Source organism: Phaethon aethereus (genome assembly GCF_964289735.1).
Source record: "Phaethon aethereus genome assembly, chromosome: 13".
Classification (NCBI taxonomy): domain Eukaryota; kingdom Metazoa; phylum Chordata; class Aves; order Phaethontiformes; family Phaethontidae; genus Phaethon; species Phaethon aethereus.
The window spans coordinates 21,009,942-21,031,898 of NC_138589.1; the positions used below are offsets into that span (position 1 = coordinate 21,009,942).

Consider the following 21,957-nt stretch of genomic DNA (forward strand, 5'->3'; position numbering starts at 1 on the left):
ACCCATGCATAGCATTAGTCTCTGGTCCATTGTATTCCACTTCACTCTTTTAGTACAGAATTACTGACATTGCTAGTCTCTCAGTATCACTGACACCAAATGCATAAAAAAAGTCACGTTTAAAAAACTTCAATTTACAGGATGGGTTTTCAAATGTATCCTTGTAGTGGTGGTGGCAGTAATAGTTCTTAGCTACACAGGTGCACAAGAGAAAGCGTTGAACTGCTTGGGAAATGCATGTGGTTTTTTTTTAATGTAGGCTTTCTCAGAAACAAAATAGCCTTTGGAACTCCTTTGGAATTTGTAGCAAATCTACAGGTGAGCAATGAACACGAGTAAGAATATTAACATATAAATGATCTGCATCTAGTTACTGATCGCATTTGTTTTCCACAGTTTTGAAGTATGCATTGTTGCGTGGCCACTGGCCTGACATACACACATTTAATAAAGCTGGATTTTTGTCTCTCTTTCAGAGGGTTCGCAGAGTTCAGTTTCAGCTTCTAATGAGATCCAGCAGAACCAGCCACAGGCACTACACTATGCACTAGCCAATGCTCAGCAGGTTCAGATCCACCAAATAGGAGAAGATGGACAAGTCCAAGTAGTATGTACTCAACTTTTTCTAAATTATTCCATTTAAATGATCTAGATTATTGCAAACTTTGCTTCAGTTGAAAATTAATTTTTTATTTTGAAAAAGGCACCTACCATCACTTTTTAAGCATGATTTTCAGAACATAAACATTGAAGGCTTATGAAAAAATCTTTAGAGATATTTGGCAAAAATCTTCATGCAGGATTTGCTCACACAATTGTTGCAAATACATGCACATAGAGTTCTGTATATAGAGTTGACTAGTCTCTAGCTGGCTGTTTGCTTGCACTTGCCATAATAATAATAGCAGACCCACTAAGCATATGATTTACACCTCAGAGGTAGTTCTGGCTATGCCTTCCAAAACAAGAATGCATTTATTTATTTATTTTCATTTAAAAAACCCTACATTCTCAGGCATTTTGGAACATCTGTTAGCTGAAGCCTTTACATGTGTATTCATTTAGATGCATGTATGTAAGTAAAAATTATAAATATTGACATTTTTTAAGCCTGAGACTCCTACCACAACTCAGGCCATGATTATTTTTATATGTGGTTTTAGTGTACTCTGAAAAAACTCACCTTGGCTTTAGTTCCTGTGTGCCACAGTTTGACTACAAGGATTGTTTTAAATTCAAATTTTTTAAAAAAAGTGGAAGAAAATAATGAAATAACGGATTGTGTGGCATTTCTGACGTGTGGCATTCAGAAATAATGAATTATATCTGCACACTCATTCTTTTGTGGTAGAAACCGGAGAATTTAATGTGTGAAATCTGTCTGCCATTAGTTTTCAAAAACTTCAGGCTTTGCAGTTTACAGCATTTATCTGTGGTCATACAACATAGCAAATTTTTCACTGCTAGTATTAGTGTTTTGAAGGTACGCAGAAGTCTGAGTATGGGCCAGCACTCAACTGTGCCAGGCAGTGTCCAAGCACAGAACAGAAAGAAACGTGCAAAGACACGTACGTACCCGTTCTGCATGATGATCACATAAGCCCGCTTTCTCTTGAAACCAGGCTAAAAAAACCAGGTGGAAATGGGTGAATAAACAAGAATTCTTGAGAGATACTAGTCAACAATATAACTGTAGTACCCAGTGGTCTGGCTCTTGTAAAGGTTTTGGTCAACGCCATTACAAAGAAGAGTCTGAAGTAGGATAATGAAGCATTTTTAGTAGATACTTACAGTGTTCTCTCCCCAGGTAAGAGAGGCAGTGCAGGAGAGGAGGAGCAAATGTGCCCCATTGATTCATTTACACATAAAGAATGAGAAAACTCCATTAACACAGGGAATACTCAAGTTTGGTCATGTAGAGCCGCAAATAGCGTGGAAATGGTGATGTTGCTCAGAAATACGATGAAGAAAAAAATACTATGAAGGACAGATGCTTTTGGAATGTTATAAAAAAAATACATGTGTCTCAAACCTGATGAAGGTTTACCCGAGAAGCAGTAGAAGAATCAGAGGAGCAAAGTGTCATGGAAATTGGGGGAAAATTTCAAGATGTGTGGCACAGTGTTGAAGGCAATCGGCAGAGCTGTAAGCATTGCTTAAAAGGAAGACTTCAATATTAGCCAGAATATTTTTTAAGGAGTGTGTGGAAGTGGAAGGAGCTCCAGACAGCAACTGTAAGAGTTGTGGAGAGGAAATTGTGTTAGAGCGTGCATTTTTCCCAAGTGAAAAAGGTTACTTATAAAGTAAGTCAAAAGAAAGAGCTGGAGTGTGGGTGTAAGGGATGGTAGGAACCGTTAGCTGTGAGATTCAGATAGGGTTGGAAAGTCTGGGCCATCCCTCTCGTTTTCCCAAAGGCCTTGCCCTTCCCTGTTATGTACCTGGATACCATATGACTTAAATGGAAGTTGAGCTAATTCTGGAGGGTGATTGCTTAATGGAACTAGATCCTAAATGCTTTGAGTTACTACTCTCAAACTTGGAAGAGGACTAAAGAGAAGTTCAATAAATTAACTTTCAAACTTTTTTTCCTGTCAGTTGAGAGCATCCTCAAGTGAAGTAATGCTTTTTCTGCAGGAACTGGGTGCACAGGTTCCATTTCCACTTCACTTTTGCCATAACTTTACAGTATTATCGTGTGAATTTCTTTGTCTCTTGGTTTCCCTATATATTTTAAAAAGCATGTCTTAACTACTGTATAGATCTTTTTATGAGATTCAATTGATGACTGAAAAGTATTTTTCAAGTCTTGAAAGACAAGGTGGAAGAGACAATTATATGAAATACATGGATATAATAGACAAAATGGTTATGTTTATAGATGTAAGTGATGAAACTTTGCCCCTTTAAAAGATGTGGACTTGTCAACTATCCTTGAAATGGATTCTGGAATTCAGGAAAAATCCACTATGACCAATATCTAAATGTTGTCATAATTTGTCAAACATGTAAAGGGGTCCTAGGTTGAAACAGATGAAAATGGTATTGCTTTTTCAGTTCTAGGGAATCATACATAAAGATCAGGCTAAGAGTCATTAATAAGGTCGTAGTAATTTATACTGTATATATTGTTTAAAAAAAATCAGTATTGAACTGAATTTGTGAACAAACTAAAAGGAATGTCCTTGAAGGCCAGCTATGTATCTGCAAAAGATGAGTGAGCAGTTCTTTTCTGGAATGCTGCATGATACAAAGGTGAATAAAGTCACCTTCTCCCCCCTCCCTTTAGTAAGAAAGGATTGCTTATATTGGAAAACACAAATGGATCTTTTAAATGTTCAGTGCTTTTTCCTGGGAGCCCTGAGAGCTTGATGTTAAGGAGGGAAAGTGATTCTAATCTCAACATGGACTGGGCTCTGCTCTAATTTTATATACAGTCCCTATTGTCAGAGTGATACTTTCAGTATGTTTTTTCTCTCTATAAATAGACAGTTTCCTTCCAAAGGAAATGAAACTGTTTGAAATAGAGGGATCTGTGTTTCTTTGAAAATCACATGCAATTGTTCTTGTGCTATAAAATAAGAAGAGCCTTTGACAGAATTCCAAATGATTATCTTTAATCTCTGTCTCATGCAGGCATATTAAAATGAACACAAAGCCTTATAAACCCTGAAGTAGGTTATTTAGAATCCAATCTCCCTTCAGGTAAATCACAGTAGCAAAGACTTTGCTGGGCTAGTCAGGATGCACAAGGAATCCCGTCCACTCTCTTATCTGTGCTTTGATCAAATGGTAGGCTTGATACCATTCTGAAGTGGTGGGTATGGTCAGCAATACAAAGTATTAACATTATTAAAGCTGTTTAGTGCAGATTCTCCACTAACATAAACCAGTGTAACTGCATTCAAATTAACGACTTCATGCCAATTTATAGCTGCTTGAGAGACAGTCTTTAGCACGGTACTGTGCTTAACCATAACTATGTGAATGTACAAAGATACGTGGATACTTACAGATACCTTTTAAAACTTCACTCTTAGTGAGTGATTAGTCGTGGCATATCTGTTTTAAGAACTGAGTTTCCAAGGTCTTTAAATGGGGTTAATGTTCAGGCACAATGCTAATCTACCAAAGCAAGTTAGTCCCATGCCTTGTGGATCAGTCAAAAATGCATATACTTTGTAGAGAAATGCACTACATAAATAATATTTATTATTATGCCTATTTTCTTTCCTCTTATGTGAAAATGAACCATTCTTTTTTCAAAGTCACTCTGCTTATACTTTGCATTAAAAAAATGGGGAAATATGGATGTACTTTATTTTGTTTAAAGCTATCTTTAATGGTTTTCATTGAATAAGCATTTTGCTTCCATATATTAAGCTGTGTTGAATCCAAGGTGATAGCTTCTTCCTCTAGTTATGATTTTTTTCTGATGCTCCTTGGTGTTTTCTTTTGTTGTGGATCCCACAGGGCCATCTCCACATAGCCCAGGTTCCTCAAGGCGAGCAAGTCCAAATCACACAGGACAGTGAGGTGAGCCGAACGTTTGGGTGCCCGTGGAGCAGATGTTGGCCAGAACTTAGGGCCCTGATTCTAAAACCGTACCTCTGAGATCGGTTACAGTACACTAGAGAGACCAGTGTGGGTAGAAGCAAGAGCATGTGATGGAGCCAGGATGAAATGTGGTTTATGACAGTAAATGCAATATGCCATTTCTGTCTCGGGGGGGGGAGGGTGTTGGAGGGTTTCTCTTTGTTTGTTTGTTTGTTGATTTGGGTTTGTTTTGGTTTTTTTTTTTTTGGTCCCTTGGCCAGCCAAGACAGTTCAGTGTGTGTGTTACACTAATGATTGTTGTATATGGCTGTCTTCATTGGAAATTTAGTACTTGCAGAGTGTTATAGGAAACCAGCCTAAGTGCTTGCACTGCCATTGAGAAATGAAATTATTTTAGTTAGCTTTATGAACTAAATGTGTTCAGAATACTCTGTCTTTAATTGTGGCAACTGTTGAACAGGAGCTGGGGAAACCTTCAGATGCCATCTAGTAAAGATACATTGCAGAATAAAGTGAACTTCATTACTATCAAGTGATCTGGCATTGCAGTATTTGCACTTCATATTTTTTTCATAAAAATAGTACAGCAGAATGAAAGTGGATAAACCCAGTACTGAACCCTCCAATTTTGACTTCTTTTTTTCTCCCCACTCAGGCGAAACAGCTATTAAAGCGAGCTGAATTTACCTGAGGGAGAGTGCTATTGTTGATTATTTAAGAATGTATAGGCACTCCTAACTGCTAAGACTGCTGTTAGATTTCTTGTGCACTTAGTTTGTTCACATGAAGCAGCGATAGCGAAATAAGGTTAAACATAAATGCAGACTACAGTTTTAATCTGCGTGATTTCCCTGTGGAGTTGTTTTACTCAGTGTTAAGCATATCTGCTTGTTGGGTTAGTTTAATCCACTTCCAAAATACCCTCAATCACATCTCATAAAACCACTGTTGGTGCGGAGGAATACTGTTAACACAGGGAACTATTATAGAATAAATATTATCATAAATATTATAGTTAAAGGCAGTCTCCTTTGAAGGGCTTTTCAGACCTAGAAGGGAGTAAGAAAGGATTAAAATGTTCTGGGTCTAAAGGAATGCACAGTGTGCTACAATAAAACTGAAGCAGTTCTTGGGTAAAGTGCCACTGAAATAATTACGATTCAGCAGATAGTAGTTGTAATTGATCCTGAGCTTCAGGCACACCCCGGTGTCCATTGGCTTCATCTGAAGTTCCCATATGTGAGAGTTTTAGGGACTACGTTTGTCCGTGACAGATTAAAACATCTGGTTTTAAATTTATTACAATGTACACTTCAAATAAGAGGAAGTGCTGCCAGTACGAGAAAATGCAGAAAACATGCAAATCAATGAATTGGTATTTTTTCTTCAAAGAAATGTGTTATTTCACTGCAAGTCTCTGTGTTTGGGAAGCTGTTTTTTCTTAATCTAAGTGTACTTTAGAAAAGACATTTCTGAGCATGTGAATAAAAAACTTCATTTTGTAAAGATATTGCTTTCCTTTTTAGACTTTGTAGCTACAGTTTCCTTTAAAATACTTTACATTATTGAGAATTTCTGGTAATAGATGTAATTCCTGTAAGACAACTATGTTGGTCTTTGGTATTAAATTTTGATAAAATAAAAAGATCTGTTAGCACAGGCAGTAACTCTATAACAACAAATAGTAAATAGCACGTCATACATGTGAAAGTGTTATACTGCTAATTCTAGTTTAGTAAGGGTTTGACCTAAATTTGCAGTTTTGTATAAATAAGGAAAACCAAAAGTCTTACCTCAAAAGCCGTACGAACAAATTTTGCATAAAAATACTGTACATTATACAGTAACTTTCAAAAAGCAAAACATGCTGGTGCTGAAAAACCTACTTGCTTTTTAGTCTGTTTATCCTCTGTGGTTAAAGTGCTGACCATTGAACTGTAGCTGGATTGCCAAAATAACCCTCAGCAGAATTTCCTAAATTAATAGATTTCCTTAATATTGGAGTTGTTTAATAATGAGATGAGAAACAGGCCTTTTTCAGGACAGAGCAACTTTTTAAATTCCAAAGTTGGTTTATTGTCAATGCTTTTATTTTACAGGGAAACCTGCAGATACATCAAGTTCATGTGGGTCAAGATGGGCAGGTAGGAACAGAACTGAGTTTTTAAGCAACATTTTACTTTGATCTTTAAAATTAATGTTGCAGTTGGCATGATCTCACATTATTAGTGGCTGTTTTAAAGAGCAAAATCTGTTCTGGTCTTTCTGTTTAAATAAACAACTTGCAAAATGATAAAGCATAAGCTAAGTATTTTGTCTGTGGACTCACAAGTATTTGACCAAGCTTATTTCATTACTCCTGCAAGATACTTTATCCCTGTGTTTTATACTTGCTTGTCTTTGGCCTCTTCACTCTTACGTTCACAAACTGGATTGATTATATTGTGTACAGTGTGTTCTTTTCTCTGTTACCAACTGCCACTATGGCCAGATGTGGACTGCAGTCCATGCAAACCTAGGAACATCTATTGCTGAGGTTTAAGCAGCTGTTTTTTCATTATATGGCTGTCTTGGGAGAAACAGATCTTTCGCATCTGCTTTTGTTCTTTTTGATAAGATGCCCTTATTAGGTGCTTATGCATACATGAGGTAAGAAAAAGAAGCTTTTACTTTGAGTGATGAGTCAATAAGTGATTAAATTAGCAGAATTTCCATGTCAGGTGTCAGCAAAATTGCTAACATTTGATCTCAGACACACTTTACTAAATGGTGAACTATATTAAAATATCCACAGCACAAAAATATTCCTGTAAGAAGCTTTCTAGCCAGGCCACTTGAATGAATGTTATGTATTTTTTTTGTTCCTGTTGAATATTAATAAGTTGTGAAACATATGGCTAGAACTTGAATACTGCCCTGAATTGAAAAGGCTCACATGAAGGGTCTTGAACTCCAAGGTCTTGAGAAGCTACCAAATACTCTGAACTTTTGAATACCTAAAGTATTTGTGTGGAGAAGCAATCTAATTTGTATTAAAAAAAATTAAAAAACCCAAACACTTTACATGTTCTTTACTGAGTTTTTAATCAGAAGTACTTTTGCAGAAGTGAGACTAGGAAAGGTGAATTTTTGGAGTCGTGTCAGAACCTTTGTTTTAGTACTTAGTGTTCTTTTTTTCCTCCTTTGTGAAATACCACTGTCCAAATTATATCATCTTAAAAGGCTAATATTGGGTGGTGTTTTGTCTCTCCGAGAGTGGCATGTAGATTAAGTTACTTTTTTTAAAATTATAGTTTAATACCATTATTTTTCCCCTTGAAATACCTATTCATAACAAGTATTCCACAAATTGCATCTCTCTCTCTCTCTCAAATAGAACCAAAGAATGTAGTTTAAAACATCATTGCAAGTTCATGCTATTTTTAAGGGAAATGCCTTGGATGACCATATTTTCCCTGCATTAGGCAGGGAGAGGTGAGTCCTTTCATACAACAGTACCATTCAGCTGCATCTCATGCTAAAATAGTCCTGGAGTAAAAAAACGGTAAGATCTAGAGTAGTAAAAAACTTCCAAACTCTGAATCCCCCTAAGTAGAGTCTTGCTGATCATTAGAGCAGTTGCATTAGTACACACAGAATAAAGCTACGCTGGTAGAAAAGGGTTCTAAAAGTATGTTTGTAAATGTGTATATACATGTGTCTGTGCATATATATAGATATGTGATATATGTTTGTTGAAGTGTGTGAGAGCACACACAAGATAGGGAAGAAAAGCATGATTTCATCAAATTCGTTGCTGTTGAAATCAACATCAGCTTATCTGTGTAAAGACATCTGCAGTATTACAGAGTATTTCATATTTGGGATAACTTTGGTTCCGCCTAAGTAGTTGTGGCTGTACGTGTGTATGTAGGAAATCAGTTTAGCATCCAAATTTTGGGTTTTTTAACTAACTGTACTCCAGGCCCTGCTTTTTAAAGTTTCCTTGAAAAGAAATGGTGAAGTGCTGGGTTTTTTTCTTCATGCACTCAGCTGCATTTCGGTGCACAGAGTAACTGCTATCTCCTGAGGATCACCAGCCAGGCGCTGTCACACTTCAGCTGGCCTCTGCAAATTCACAGCAGCCCTCAAGAGCCTTCAAAAGTGCTTAAATGTTTTCCAGTGGACCAAAAAATAGGAGCAAGCAAATGTTTAGGGGATTTTTATCTCCATTCTGTTGTAGATACTGAAACCTTCATCAGCAGTTTAAGCCATGTGGGCTTGTTTTGCACTGAAGTGGATGAGTAGCACTCACATGATTCCTTGCAACGGCTCCATGCGTGTGTTATGCGAAGGGGTAGAAGGGAGGTCTGTGGCTCAACTGGCTTCTGCTCATCAGCTGATCTGTGTTAAACGACCATTTTTTGAGCTATTAGCTCATGAAAATTGCAAAGCAAAATGAGTTAAACTAAACTGTGTTTGTGGTTTAAGAATGGAAGTTGAAACTAATACATTTTCCTTGGCGCTTGTAGTGGGATAAGAGCACAAAAACCTGTCATATGATATGGTTCAGTGGTAATGTAAGTCATAACAATCCAGTAGCTTGCAATCATCTGTACATGACCTGTGATCAAAGAGACTTCTGTAGTTTTCCCACCTGTCCATTACTTTTCAGGAGAGTGGCTTTTTCTTCTGCATTTTGAACTCTAATGCACGCTGCCAAGGGACACTGAAGAATATTGATAGTAAGGAAAGTGAATAATGTAGCACTTCTGTTACTGAATATTTTTAGCTGACTAATATATACTTACTAACGGTACTAGATCTTAGCTTGGCTACTAAATACTCCCTTTGAAAATTCATCTCATGCTGCTGTCTTCCACATATTATTGCACGCTTAACAGATGTTAGGTATTCTCTCTATTCGGGTGAGGTTTAGTACTGCCGCCCGATGCAGTCTTTCGCTCTGAATCACAAGTAAAAGGTTTACAAGAAGCTGAGACTGCAAAGCTTAAAGTTCTTCGTTTCATAAGAACTAAAGCAAAAAAATGGCATAAATGTACTGTGAAATTTTTTCAGTAAAATTTCCAAGGTGATAGATAATGTTTTAAGCTTTGTAATATTAGTAATAAATAATAGCTTCTCTGCAGAATGATGCCTGTTCTTGATTTTTAACTCCCCCCCACACCCGAATTGTCTGTCCTGGTAGTTGTACTGAATTTAGATTTTGTTTTTCTGGCATCATTGTTCATGGAACTAATGAAATCATGCCAAAAAGAATGCTGTCTACCTACACATGTGTTCTATTAGCTGAAAGTTTCATATTTCAGTGCACGTTTAATAAAAATACCAAACTGCAAAAATAATTAGACTTCATATTAACTAACACTTGAAGCCTTGGACCAGTGGGAATTTTTTTGGACTTTGCATTTTGTACTTATGAGTTACCAGAAGCTTTCTAATTTGTCTCTCTCTTTCCTCTGATTACCTGCCCTCTTTTCTCCCTAACTCCATCCTTTTCTTCCTTTGAATTTCAGTGTTCTGCATCCCGGGAAGTGTTCAGTGTGTGTCCTGCACAAGCTGACATAGTGCCACAGTGTTCAGGAGTGTATGTGGGGTATAAAGAGGTAGAACAGGACAATTTCAGTAGTTTGACGTTGCTTGATTCTGCATTTTAGACATTCCATTTTGTACATCCTCACAGCCAGTGTTTCTCTGATTTAGAAATTAATTAAAATGACACCAGGCAAATGGTCTTCAACTAATACCCTTAGTTTTTAAATTAAAAAGTTAATGCACTTCAAAATCTAAAATATGATCATTTGTATTCCTGGAGAGCTGACAATTTGTTCTGCTCAATGAATGAAAAATTACTAAGAGTAGCAGCGTTTAGTTCACTTAGTATCAGTATCTGTAGGTAAGTTAGAAGAAGCAGGAGAATCCAGAACAAACAGCACGTATGATAGGTTTAGCAGACAAAAGCTAGCCGGTGTAAATTGCTTTTGTAGTGTCAGTCTTCTTACTGTGTGCCTATGAAATACGCATGCGGATTTGCTTCTGCTACATTATGTTTTTCAAAAGGAAACTTGGCATCTTATACAGTTGTAGATACAGACTCTTCCAGAGAAGTTTGTGATCAAAGGGGTGCCCTGAGACCCATCCATAACTGCTGAGTTATACGTACGGAGAGGGGATTGCATTAATAACATGTTTTTCTGCTGCTGAATAAGGTATTTCTATGGAGCAGTGAGTGCATTATCTTTTTCTGAACTTCTACTCTGACCTTGCCGCTGTGGGCTTTGTGGCAGCTGAGGTTTAGGAGAGTTCAGATACAGGGCTCTGGAGGTAGCTCACCAAGTAAGCTTTAGCAAATGTCCTCATATGTGTAATGATCATATGAGAGTATACGAATCCGTGGTCAGTAAGGATATTCTTGGAAAATTGCTGTAGTGATGGAGAAAATACAGCAGCCTTCGGTGCTGCCGTTGGGCCCGTAAGGTTGGAATATAAACGTGTATGAGAAATAGATCAGTGAGAGTTTGTCTTTAATGTCCTCAGGAGGAGTATGAATCTGATGTCTCGTTCAGATCTGGTTTCAACACACATAGTACACCCTGTAATACAGCTCAGGAGGAGATGCGACCTCATCACCTATGTTTGAAACGTCTGTCCAATTTCTGCACTCTGCTGTAGTCTGAAGGGAAGGGCAAGCTGTTAAATCGTAGAGGAATGGAAAAGGGGGAGAAATGGTTCCAAATGTTCAGTGGAAAAAAACCCTATTCTAATAATTCCACCTAATATCCAGTGAATCTTATTTGTGACTGGATCAAGCTAAAATGAAAGTAGGTTGGTTTGTGGAGGAATTTATTTACAAACCAATGGGACAGTCTTAAACCAACTCTTTTAACATCTAGTTTTTGTATCTCTCTTTACCTCCCGGATCATTACTGAGATATTCACACCTTGCTTTTCAGTGAGGGCACCACATTTTTTTAAGGTCCGATTTAATGCATAACTCGAGCTTGATTTTTTCAGTTACACAAACAAAAATGTGTTGACATATTAACTCTGCCTCTGCTCACTTGTATGCATTTTGCAGATGTTATTTTATTGGGAAAGAAAACTGTTTAATATATTTTCTAAATAAGCATTTTAATTGCCTTTACTAAGCGTTTGGAATAGATACTGCAGTTTCTATCAATATTAACGTCAATAATTTATTATCCAAAACAGAGGAAGGAACCATCTTCCGCATTTCTTAATTTTCATATAATGCATCTAATTAAAAAGTTCTAGCTTTAAAAATACTAAAACTCTTTATTCAAGTTCCTCAGTCAAGAATTAACAGAACGTAGGAGTGTTTTTCCTGTCCCTAAGTTTTAAGCAGTAGAGGGCAGTAGTATTAAGATGATTGTCAGTCACTTTTTCGGTGAAAGGTTGAAGAAATGAGGAGGAAATTTGAAGTGCAAGAAATGTGCTGCTCCGACATCAACCTTGTAAACTGTCGTACCGTGGGGACAGAGACACATTCACAGCGTGAGTCTTTCTGCATGCATTGCTGACATTGGGTCTGTGTGTGCACGCGTGTGTGCTTGTGTGCAAACGAGAGAAAGGAAGAAGACCTTAACTTCTGCGCCAGCTGCTGTAGTAGATTGAAAAGGCTTTTTCTTGTTTCAGCACATCTGCTTTGAATAATATGCACGGAGAAACAAACAGGATTGTTAGAAGAAAAACAACAGAATTAAAAACCTGATATAGTTCAGCTGGAACTTAAAAACTGCTCGTATGGTTTTGAAAAAAAAAAAAAGTGATTATTTCTAACTGATACTTTGTCAATAATAGGTTGTACTAAAGTCTTGCAGGTCTGCTCTATTTTTAGGAGTAAAAATGAAGAGAATAGTTTGGAAACAAAATGTGCTTTATGTAAATTTCACATAGAAGCACAATGTATTTATGGATAAAGTAAGAGTGTTTAAAATACTTCAGTGTGAGCATTTCAATTACAAGATTTTTCCTTTTTTTTTGCTTGAAGATAGTCCTTTTTGCACATACACTCTTTAATCTGGCATCCCATAGAAGAGCTGTTCTGTACTTTGACTGTTCCTCAAAGTAGATCATCAAAACCACTCATCATGCTTTTTAGTTCTGAAAACTCAGTTTGCTACAGAAAGTAGCATTTTAGCAAATTAAAACTGAGAAATCTAATTTTAAAGCAGTTAAGTGTATTAAAACTTACAAAGGTGTATAGATTAAAAAAAAAGCTTGGGGAAAAAACCCTGCTACTTGGGTAATCAGTAGCATATCTGATATCTCTAGAAATACCTCTAGATAATCTCTATATCTCTGGAGGTAGATATCTCTAGAATATTAGTATTATATCTCTAGAAAACATCTCTAGAAAAATTAGTATTATAAGAAAAACAGTAATGTGTGTTATTAAATATGGGTAACGAAAAAAGTAGCTATAATAAGCTACATTAGGTGTAGTTTAACTGCAGAATTTAAAATGAGTTTGTAGAAGGTTTGCACCTACTTTGTAATTTTAGAGCCGGGTAAGACGCTGTGCAGTAGGATAGCAACTGATCTCCAGTGGTCCTTGTCATCATTCTGTATAAGATTCCCGAAACAAATCTATGTAAATTGTTTACTCCAGGTTATGATGTTTGACGATAGAACAATAGAGTTCTTCTACCCCAATATGAGGAGACAGCGCTCGGGGAAAATACAATGGCAGTCAACAAAACATAACAAAATAGAGGAAAAAGGAAAAAAAAAAAAGAGGAACTGCTTTTTAAGAGATATTGATGGGAAAATAGGTTCCCTGTAGTTACAGAACGCAAAACTCATTCTGATATTTAATAGAAAATGCCATGTGTTTTTTACTACATAACATAATTCATCCACTTTTGGGGAGAATGGCGAGTGGTTTTAGAAGCTCACTGGAAGTCAGCAGGCCTTGCTCTATAAACGAGTTAACATTTTTGAAAAACACCTATGTGGCAAATTCAGGGATTCTGTATTTCGTTAAGATGAAAATTCCAACGCAGTTATGGTAAGAGGACCATTTCTTTCCATGTCTGTGCCACTGTGTTGGGCGATCCTTCTGCCTTTCAGCTGTCTTGGAGAGCCTGAAAGTGAATGCGCTTTTTTATACCAACGAGAATATGTACTGGCTCGTTGTGTCTAATTGTACTTCTATCCCTGTTAATTGTGTAAAACTTCAGAAATGAGCTGTTGGATGCCTAAGTTCGCTAATCGATACAGAAAGCTGTAGCAGATATTGAAAGCCACCACGACCAGTAAAGTAAAAAGTAGCTTAAATTTTTAGTCTTACGGTCTTGTATTTCAAAGTATGTAAAATATTTTCATTGTTTTCTTTAGAGAATGGAAAACCTGAATGTCTTGCTAGCACAATTTTTAATCATCTGTTACCCAGCAATTAATTGTTTGGGGTTTTTTATTCTTTTTAGATTTAAGGTAAAGAATAAAGGCAGGAGCCTTTTAAAATTTTTTTATTTCGGTGAGATTTTCATTGTGTTAACCTGACCACATCCAGTAATTATTGTCAATTTTTTAATTGCTTAAAGATGTATTGTAACTCTTTTCTTAAACTAAGATTTGCTTAAAATGGGATGGGAGGGATGACCCTGGCAAATTTTGAGCACTGTACAAAAAAAGATAGCTGGTTGCTGCTACTTAGACAAGTCTTCTTCTTCACCTTGTTGAGATTTAAGTTGTTTTTCTTTCCATTCTGCTGTCTCCCATCTTACTCATTTATGGTACATGGTGCTGGGAAGGCAGTAAAAAAATCTTTTGTACTAGAGAGTTGGTGGTATCAGATCCCTACAGACATTATTGGGTTATAAGTTTCATTTGCAAACTGGCTCCATTTAGTTTTCTCTTGGCACTCTTTTGTGCCAGAAGATACTGCTTTATTTTATGGAGAAAACCAGCTATGTCCATGTCTGATACCTCACCAAGAACAGTATCCTGAATTGGGTCAAGAGGAAAAACCTTTTTTTCCAGCAGCATTGCCCATCCTCAAGTGTAGTAATTGTTACACCTGACTGCCATCAGTACTTGCAACGTTTTCCACTCTAAGACGTGTTTATTACTACATTTTCTATTCCAAGATGTAGCAGGTATACATTGGCATTCCCGTGAAGTAGTTTAGTCCTCTTGAAATTTGACATTATTTCATTCGTCACGATGGATACATATTTCCCCACTTCCAGAGTGCTTAGCAGGGACTTGGAGAGCCTCGGCCTCTTTTCCATATGGTATTTAAGTTTACATGAAATCGGGGAAGAACAGACAAGGCAAAATGAGTCCTTGCCCTGGTGTATGCAGAAAACTCTGCTTTTTAGGGTTTTTTGTTTGGTTTTATCAAGTAGTAGTGGCACCATTTCCCAGACTTTTCAGTACTTAACTAAAAATAACTATCGAAATGCCATGCTGCTAGGAAAAAATAATAGCTCAGATGAATTTACTTTCTTTCTGATATCTCCAGCGATTGAAAAGAATCTTTCATTGGCTTGTTGCTGATCCTGAATGCTGGGTTAACTTGGTTTCTTTTAATCAACCTTGAATAGGGACTGATTAAAAGATTCTTTGAAAAATTAGCAAATATTTTTTCATTTTGCTCTCTCAACTTTAAAGCACATTATGTCTTTATATGACGATGAAATAAAAGGCAACATCTTTGTGTAAGTGTGGGATGGCACAAGCAGTAACTATTGTATGTTTGTGCCCTTAATGCACAAATGAACTGATCTGATGTGTGGTGAAGTTTTCATGTAAATGTAATAGAGGGTGGAAAGAATATGTTATGGTGTTTTTCAGATAAATGTGTCCAAAGAGATTTTACATGTGGGAAAGGAAGGAAACAAGGAAGAAAGAAACAGGCTTAACTAAGGTTATCAGGAGTGGACAAAAGTAATTGCTACTTTGGAGATAAGAGCAAATGTTAAGTTGTTTTAGGGTACTTAAGGTTTGGTGTGTAGATATTTATATGTTATAGTCTATCAAAGGTCATTAAGTGTTGTTGTTAATCTGCAGTTCAGCACCTGAAACAAAAATGTGAGCTTAGGAAATCACGGGGGTGTCTGCCCTCTTGCTCTCTGTCTACACTGAAGTTCACTAACGCTCATTGGGTCCACAGGCCCCGTCTGAGACTTACAAAGCCATTTTTGTTTTACCATTTGGTAAAAGGACGAGCATCTCCAGTCCATGGCGCATCTTGACTTCCTCATCAGCCACATTGTGATTGTTATTTGCTGGCATTTGCTCTGCTTTTTAATGTGAAGTCCTTGAACTTGTCTTGTGGGCAACTGTAATTGTGATGTCTTTAATTTTTTGGTGATAATGCTTTGTCTCATCCAAGTTCTTAGTATAGCACCTAAGAGGTAACATGTAAGAAAGTTTGCAGTTGCCTTTCAAGTCAATTTGTTTAAGAATTTTTTCCCTATCTACTAATTATCATTAATTACCATACATCAACAGCCATGCAGTGTTTTGTCTTGTGGTTTTTTTGTCTTTTCTGATTTGGGACCCAGCCTACCTTTACATGCTAAAAAAAACACCCAAATCTCTGCTGAAGGCAAAGTAAACAAAGTCTCCGGCAGCAAAATCTCATATTTATGGCATTTTTTTGGTCACTTCAGCTTTTGGCAAAGTGCAACAATAAAGAAATAGCTTCCCATCAATAACAGAGGATTCAAATTTGACCCTGCTTTCATGGTTCATTTCAGTGACGCAGGTAAAGATTTGTTTTGGGAGCAAACAGTGAATTCCAGCAGATACTTGGCTGTAAGCACGTAATATAATGTCTGTGTTTTAAACATAGAGTTCTTCCCTAGCACTTCTCAAGATTTAGACATTATGTCACGCAACTATTTTTGTCTTCCGTTCAGAAGTCCCAGTTCCCAATACAGTGTCTCTCTTAATGACCTGCGGAGCCTTGCACGGTTACCTTTCTCTCCCATCGCAAACTTGGTTGTTTTTCTTTGGCTTGCTAATCAAAAGTAGTGAAATGTACAGACATATGTTAAAATCAGACATTATTTTAATACTGATATGTGTTAGGATTTTTTTTTTTCCATATTACTCGTTTCCATTTTTAAAAATGTTCTGACTGGTGGAAAGAATTAATAAAGATGATTTGTTAATCTCTTATAGGTACTTTCTTTGATAGAGTCCCTGAGCAACAGTCCATAGAGTGATCTGTGGTGGCTGTAAAGTAAGGCTGTTTAATGAAGGTTTTGGAAAAGGATAATATTTTCTGTCATCTTTTTTTTATTTTTCTCCTAAGAGGGTGGGTTGTTCCATTAAAATTCCATTCAAGCGGACAGGAGCATTTATAATGCTCCAAAGAATATGTTCTCTATTTTGGAGTATATTATGTTCTTTATTCACCCAAATCTTGTTTTAATATTGCTGTAAACTTAATAAGAAGAGATGAGATATGAAGTGATAATCTTTTAAATATAAGGAAAAATAATTTTCTCCACCTTCATAGAAGGCATAGGTCCAAGCTGTCTCTTATTAGAGATTTTGGTAATAAAAATCTCTGCTTGTAGAATAGCAGTCATCACAAAGCTATCTTGCTGCGCTAATCTAGAGAAATCATTTCTTTTTTGTTTTGTTTATTTTTTTTAGTGCTCTTCATTTATGATTTTTCTCATCATGTGATATGAACCCTGTCTTTATGCTGCAGATCTGCCCTTATCCCATCACTGTTCCACTTGGTATGCTCTAGTAGTTCCATGCTCAGTTATTTTAAATATTAGGGATGCCTCTAGCATCGTATTTATGTTCAGAAATCACTGTCCGACATTCCAAATTCCAAGAAGGATTTTAGGAATGGTTGATACAATTGGACTGTCAATGCCTAGGATGGCTTGATACGGGATACATTATAATGTTAATATCCTTGGCTGGATACCAACTACTTGCTTGCTGCTGGCAGACGCTGATGATTGCTTAGCTGCTCAGCATGGAGAGATCTCGTTTCATCCCGATGAAAAACAAAATAAGTGTGTGCATGTGTATGTGCTGTTAGGTTACTAAATGGCAAGTATAGAGTTCAGGCCATTAACATAATTAATCTTTCTACTATGTTAAGCATAACAGTAAATCTTGATGACTTAAATCTGTTTCCAGATTTCCATATTGTCTGCCTAGGTTAAACGATCAATGGGATTTTTGTGGTATTTCACAAACGGTGGTCATGACTTTGGAAGCCTTTTGTGACTAATTTAAGTATGTGACGATGGGAAACGGCTCACCTTTTTTGTCTCCTCGCCATTAAAACAATTGCTTTTTGCAATGTTTGGTCACAAAAGCTATCCCTTTTAAAAAATTAGACCGCAGTAGCTCAATTGCAAATTAAGAGCAAGCAAAACCTGTGTAATTTACACAGCGTTTTCAAGGTTTTAACAAGACAATGTTAAGCAGACCGGTTGATTGACATATGTCTGTTGTTCAAGTATTTAATCCTTTCCATAGTTCAAATATATCTTCAGTCAAATTTTCCAGAATCCTTAAGATATTTCAAACTAGCTGAGCGAATATCTAATAAATTGAAGGAGGATGATCAAAGAGCATGATTTTGTGATTTGTATGGTGACTTGGAAAAAAACATACAGGATGCTATATAGTTCAGTGTATTTTTTAATAGTTAATGTGTGTCTGTCTCTCAAGTGCATACATTAAAAAGAACTACAAGATAACCACTTTGTTGCTTATTTTAGACATTGAAATCCCACATCAACAGCACAGTTTTTAGTTCTGATCTCAGATGCTATTTTAATTAGCTGAGATATATTCACTTTATTCAAAGTACGTATCTCTACTACTGTGAGCAACATTGGGAAAGTATATTTGGAAAATCATCCACTGTAGCTTGCCTTAGCCATTTCTTTAGTGTACTGTGTACAAGATTCTTCTTTGTGGAATAAGTACTTTAAATTATAAACTTGCTTCATTTTATTTGATGCAGTCTGCTGGGATTAATTGTTGTATACTGGCTCCATCAATTACTCAGCTAGAGCTATCAGTTCCTGACTGGTCTGGAAGCAAAAAGCAGTACTGCTTTACACACAGATACTCTTTTTCTTTGATAGAAACTCTGGGCTCCAACCAGGGTTGAGCTATGAATGAATCTGTTTTATAAATTGCTTCATTTTTTTTACAACTATTTTTATTCCTGAAATATGTCATTCCATGCTTCTGGAATGTTGCTAAATATTTGTGTTAAACAGCAGAAGTGTTACAGAGTTCACCAGGAGGAAGTGTTAGAATTAAGTTATTTATCACGTTAGTGTGATTTTTCTAGTTAACTGTTTCGTTAGGTGGCTCGTAACCACGCTGAAAAGGAGGTATTTCAGTCCCACAGTAGTGACGCAGAAGAAGTACCGTCTTCAAATCCAGCCCATCTTACGCTTAAGTTTGTGTATGGTTCCCAAGACTCGCACTGTTTTGCTTCTGAGATGATACTTCAGCGCTGGCTCCAAAACCAAGCCAGTTCATGGGTTTCCCTGGTAGAGATGCTGAGGGTTGCAGGAGTTGCTGTAATGCACCAGATTCAGTCAGAGGCAAAATGTCAGTGGTGCCAGGAGGTAAGTAGATGTAACAGCTAGCAAAGAAAAACCTGCTCATCGGTACTTCTAAATTCCAGAACTGTGTTGTGAGAGTTTTGGGTTTTGAGTATTTCTTTTAGCAGAAGGCAGGTATGGCAGCGTTTTGCATAAAACACGGTAGGAAGAAAACAGTGTGCAGTTCAAGAACAGGACGGCTGCTAAGCTGTAAGTATGAACAGAGGAGGTGTCCGTGCAGGGAGGAGAAAGCTGTAAGAAAGACCGAACCAGAGCCCCTGCTCTGAGAAATGAATGAGATTGTTTCAACAGTGGCACAGTGACCTTTGTTGTTGACTTTGGTGGGATCGTGTTTTCCCTCAAGATAAGTTTGTGTTGTAACAGGTCAATATACAAAAAAGACCTTGTCAGGTGGTAGAAATGGGTAGTAAGCGTATAGAAAAGAGAACGTGCCCCAGTGTTGCATACAGGGGTATTCCAAAAGTCAACAGCAAAGATAAAATTTTTGCCCGTGATGCTCACTTTGTGCACGTCCCGTGCAGCTGTGTGCTAAAGGGTTGCGTTTTGGTGTGAAGCCAGATTCTAAGTCTCCTAAAGGAATGACTGTTCTGTCTGTGTATCTGTGTGTTACCGGGGAACAGGACACTGCTCTTCAAAGGCGTATGGTAAAATACCGAATGATTTTACTTTTTGGTGTGTGTTTTTCATTGTCAATGGTGGTACGCCAGAGGGACGCTATCTGAAACCTGAAGAAAGAAGTGATCAGTGAATCATCTGTTCTGAATTACAATATGACTTAGACTTGCATAATGGGAATGGAACTGTCAAAAACATTTGTTATTGCCCTAATTCTTTTCCAAGTGATGCTAACGGTTTTACCATTATTTGGAGTCCATTTAAGTTCAATGTTGAATTCTTAACAACAACAACAAAATCACTCATGAGTTTCATGAGTGTATTGCATGACTGTTTGTGTAAGTATATACTTAAAAGCCCCAAACATGAGGAACAGATAGATGCTCCTTCTTCCGTGGAGATTTTCCAAATTAAGATGATTCTCATTTGAGTCCTTGTACATTATCTGGAGTAGTTAAGTAGTAGTTGAGGAAATCCAGGATTCTGAACGATTGACCTAGAAATGGATAGATAAAACTGTTCAGGGGGCACTTTGTTCTTTTAGAAAATATCATTAAATAAGAGCATTTATTAGGTGTATCAGTTGCAAATGTCTTCATTAGAAATGCTCCTTTCCTTTGGGAAAATTTAATTTAGGTCACTTGGTTTGAAGAATACAAGTCTTGGCTTACCAATATCTGTGACTTTCTGGAGTTACTTTATTGAAGATACACAGATGCTTTAGTTTTCCATACATTGAATAGTATATTTTCATTATTGTGAAAGTGGAATATATTTGGAGACCGCTGTCAAACTTGATTTTTTTGAAAATCTGTCACTGACTTTTAAAAGAGCAGAATTTTGTCTCACTGATGGTAGTGTAGATCGAGACTGACTTGGTTAATGAAAAAGGAATGTCACCCTTACAAAATCAGAACATCTGAAGTTGGAATTGGGTCCTCTTTTTCTGTGAACATATATATATTTTTAATAGTAACACAACACATTTAATAGCTTGCAACACTGCTAGAAGCCACAGTTAAATACCACTAAATTTTCAGTGTCCTCTTGCCGTACAGTAATTCCGTATCACTTGGTTTTGTCAAAAGCTCTGATGAAAACTTGCAGCAAAGCTAACAGAGGAATAAAAGAATTCCTAGAATGCTGCAAAATAGTTGACCGAATGGGCAATACTACCGCTCTTGATCGTGTTGTCCGCAGCAGCACTAGAGCATTAATATCAGTCTCTTGTCTCCTGTAGCGCTTCTCAATGCGCAATCACGCTGTAGCGAGCTGTTAGCAAAGTCAGAGCTTTGTTAGCTTTGGGCAAAGCCGATGACTTTGGTGGTGTGTTGGAAGCCAACGTCTTCCAGAGTGAAGTACTGATGTTCTGTGCTTTCAACATGATCTTAATCTTATTTCCTGTTCCATTACCTCAGACTAAGCCAGACTGTTTCCTAAGCATTTATTGTTCATTTTAGAAATTTTTCCCTACCTGAAATATTAAGTAAAAAATCTTTTCAGTCTCTGTCTAAAATCTGTATAAATTCTAAAATTGTAACAGTGGAATCCTACTTCTCAGACTTTGTCAATACTGACTGAGATAGATTTTGACCTTCCTCATTGTTTCTCTCCTTAAGTAATTGACATTTCCAAACAAATCTGTATTTTTTTCCTCTTCAGAATTTCCTCTAATGAAAAGCTCACATCCCCTTAACTAGTACATAATTGGAAAAAAGGGAAGCAGAGTTCATAAAGAAAATCAATGCTATTTAAATTATCCCCTGAAAGTGAATAGTATCTCTTTAAATTTGTTTTGCTTAGACCAGGAAAACACAACTGACAATGTGGTGGTTTTCCCTAGCTCTAATTCTGTATGGCACATGGCATCCAGCAGCTCTTATTCTGAGCATTTGCAACCACTAATGATCAAGAAAAGAACTTAAAAGTCACAGACTTTAGCCATTGCGGTTAATTGGTTTGTTTTTTATTAGTCAGACCTTGATGTCAGTACAAGAACTGACATTTATTTTGAATTTTTTCTAAATTCATACAAATGCCATATTAATTCCAAATGTTGAATTTCTGGAGAATTGCATTTTCCATTTCAAGTAAAACATTTTATTAATATGATAAATTGATATGTCATCTGTTTGCATTTTTACTGTAATTATTCAAGCAGAAATTTGTGCAAAATGTTTGAATGAAATAAAAA

At 36.8% G+C, this 21,957-nt stretch overlaps 1 protein-coding gene across 4 annotated transcripts in view; it reads left to right on the forward strand.

Annotated features, from left to right (window-relative positions):
* BANP (BTG3 associated nuclear protein) overlaps positions 1–21,957 on the forward strand; it is a gene marked incomplete at its 3' end in the record, with an annotated part of 137,274 nt that overhangs the window by 63,420 nt on the left and 51,897 nt on the right. For 3 of the 4 annotated variants that reach the window (XM_082005556.1, XM_082005557.1, XM_082005559.1), the window contains 3 exons: positions 477–607; positions 4,462–4,533; positions 6,654–6,698. In XM_082005556.1, coding sequence (XP_081861682.1) covers positions 477–607; positions 4,462–4,533; positions 6,654–6,698 — 248 coding nt within the window. The remainder of the gene's footprint in view (positions 1–476; positions 608–4,461; positions 4,534–6,653; positions 6,699–21,957) is intronic. The other variant, XM_082005558.1, reaches the window with a different exon arrangement.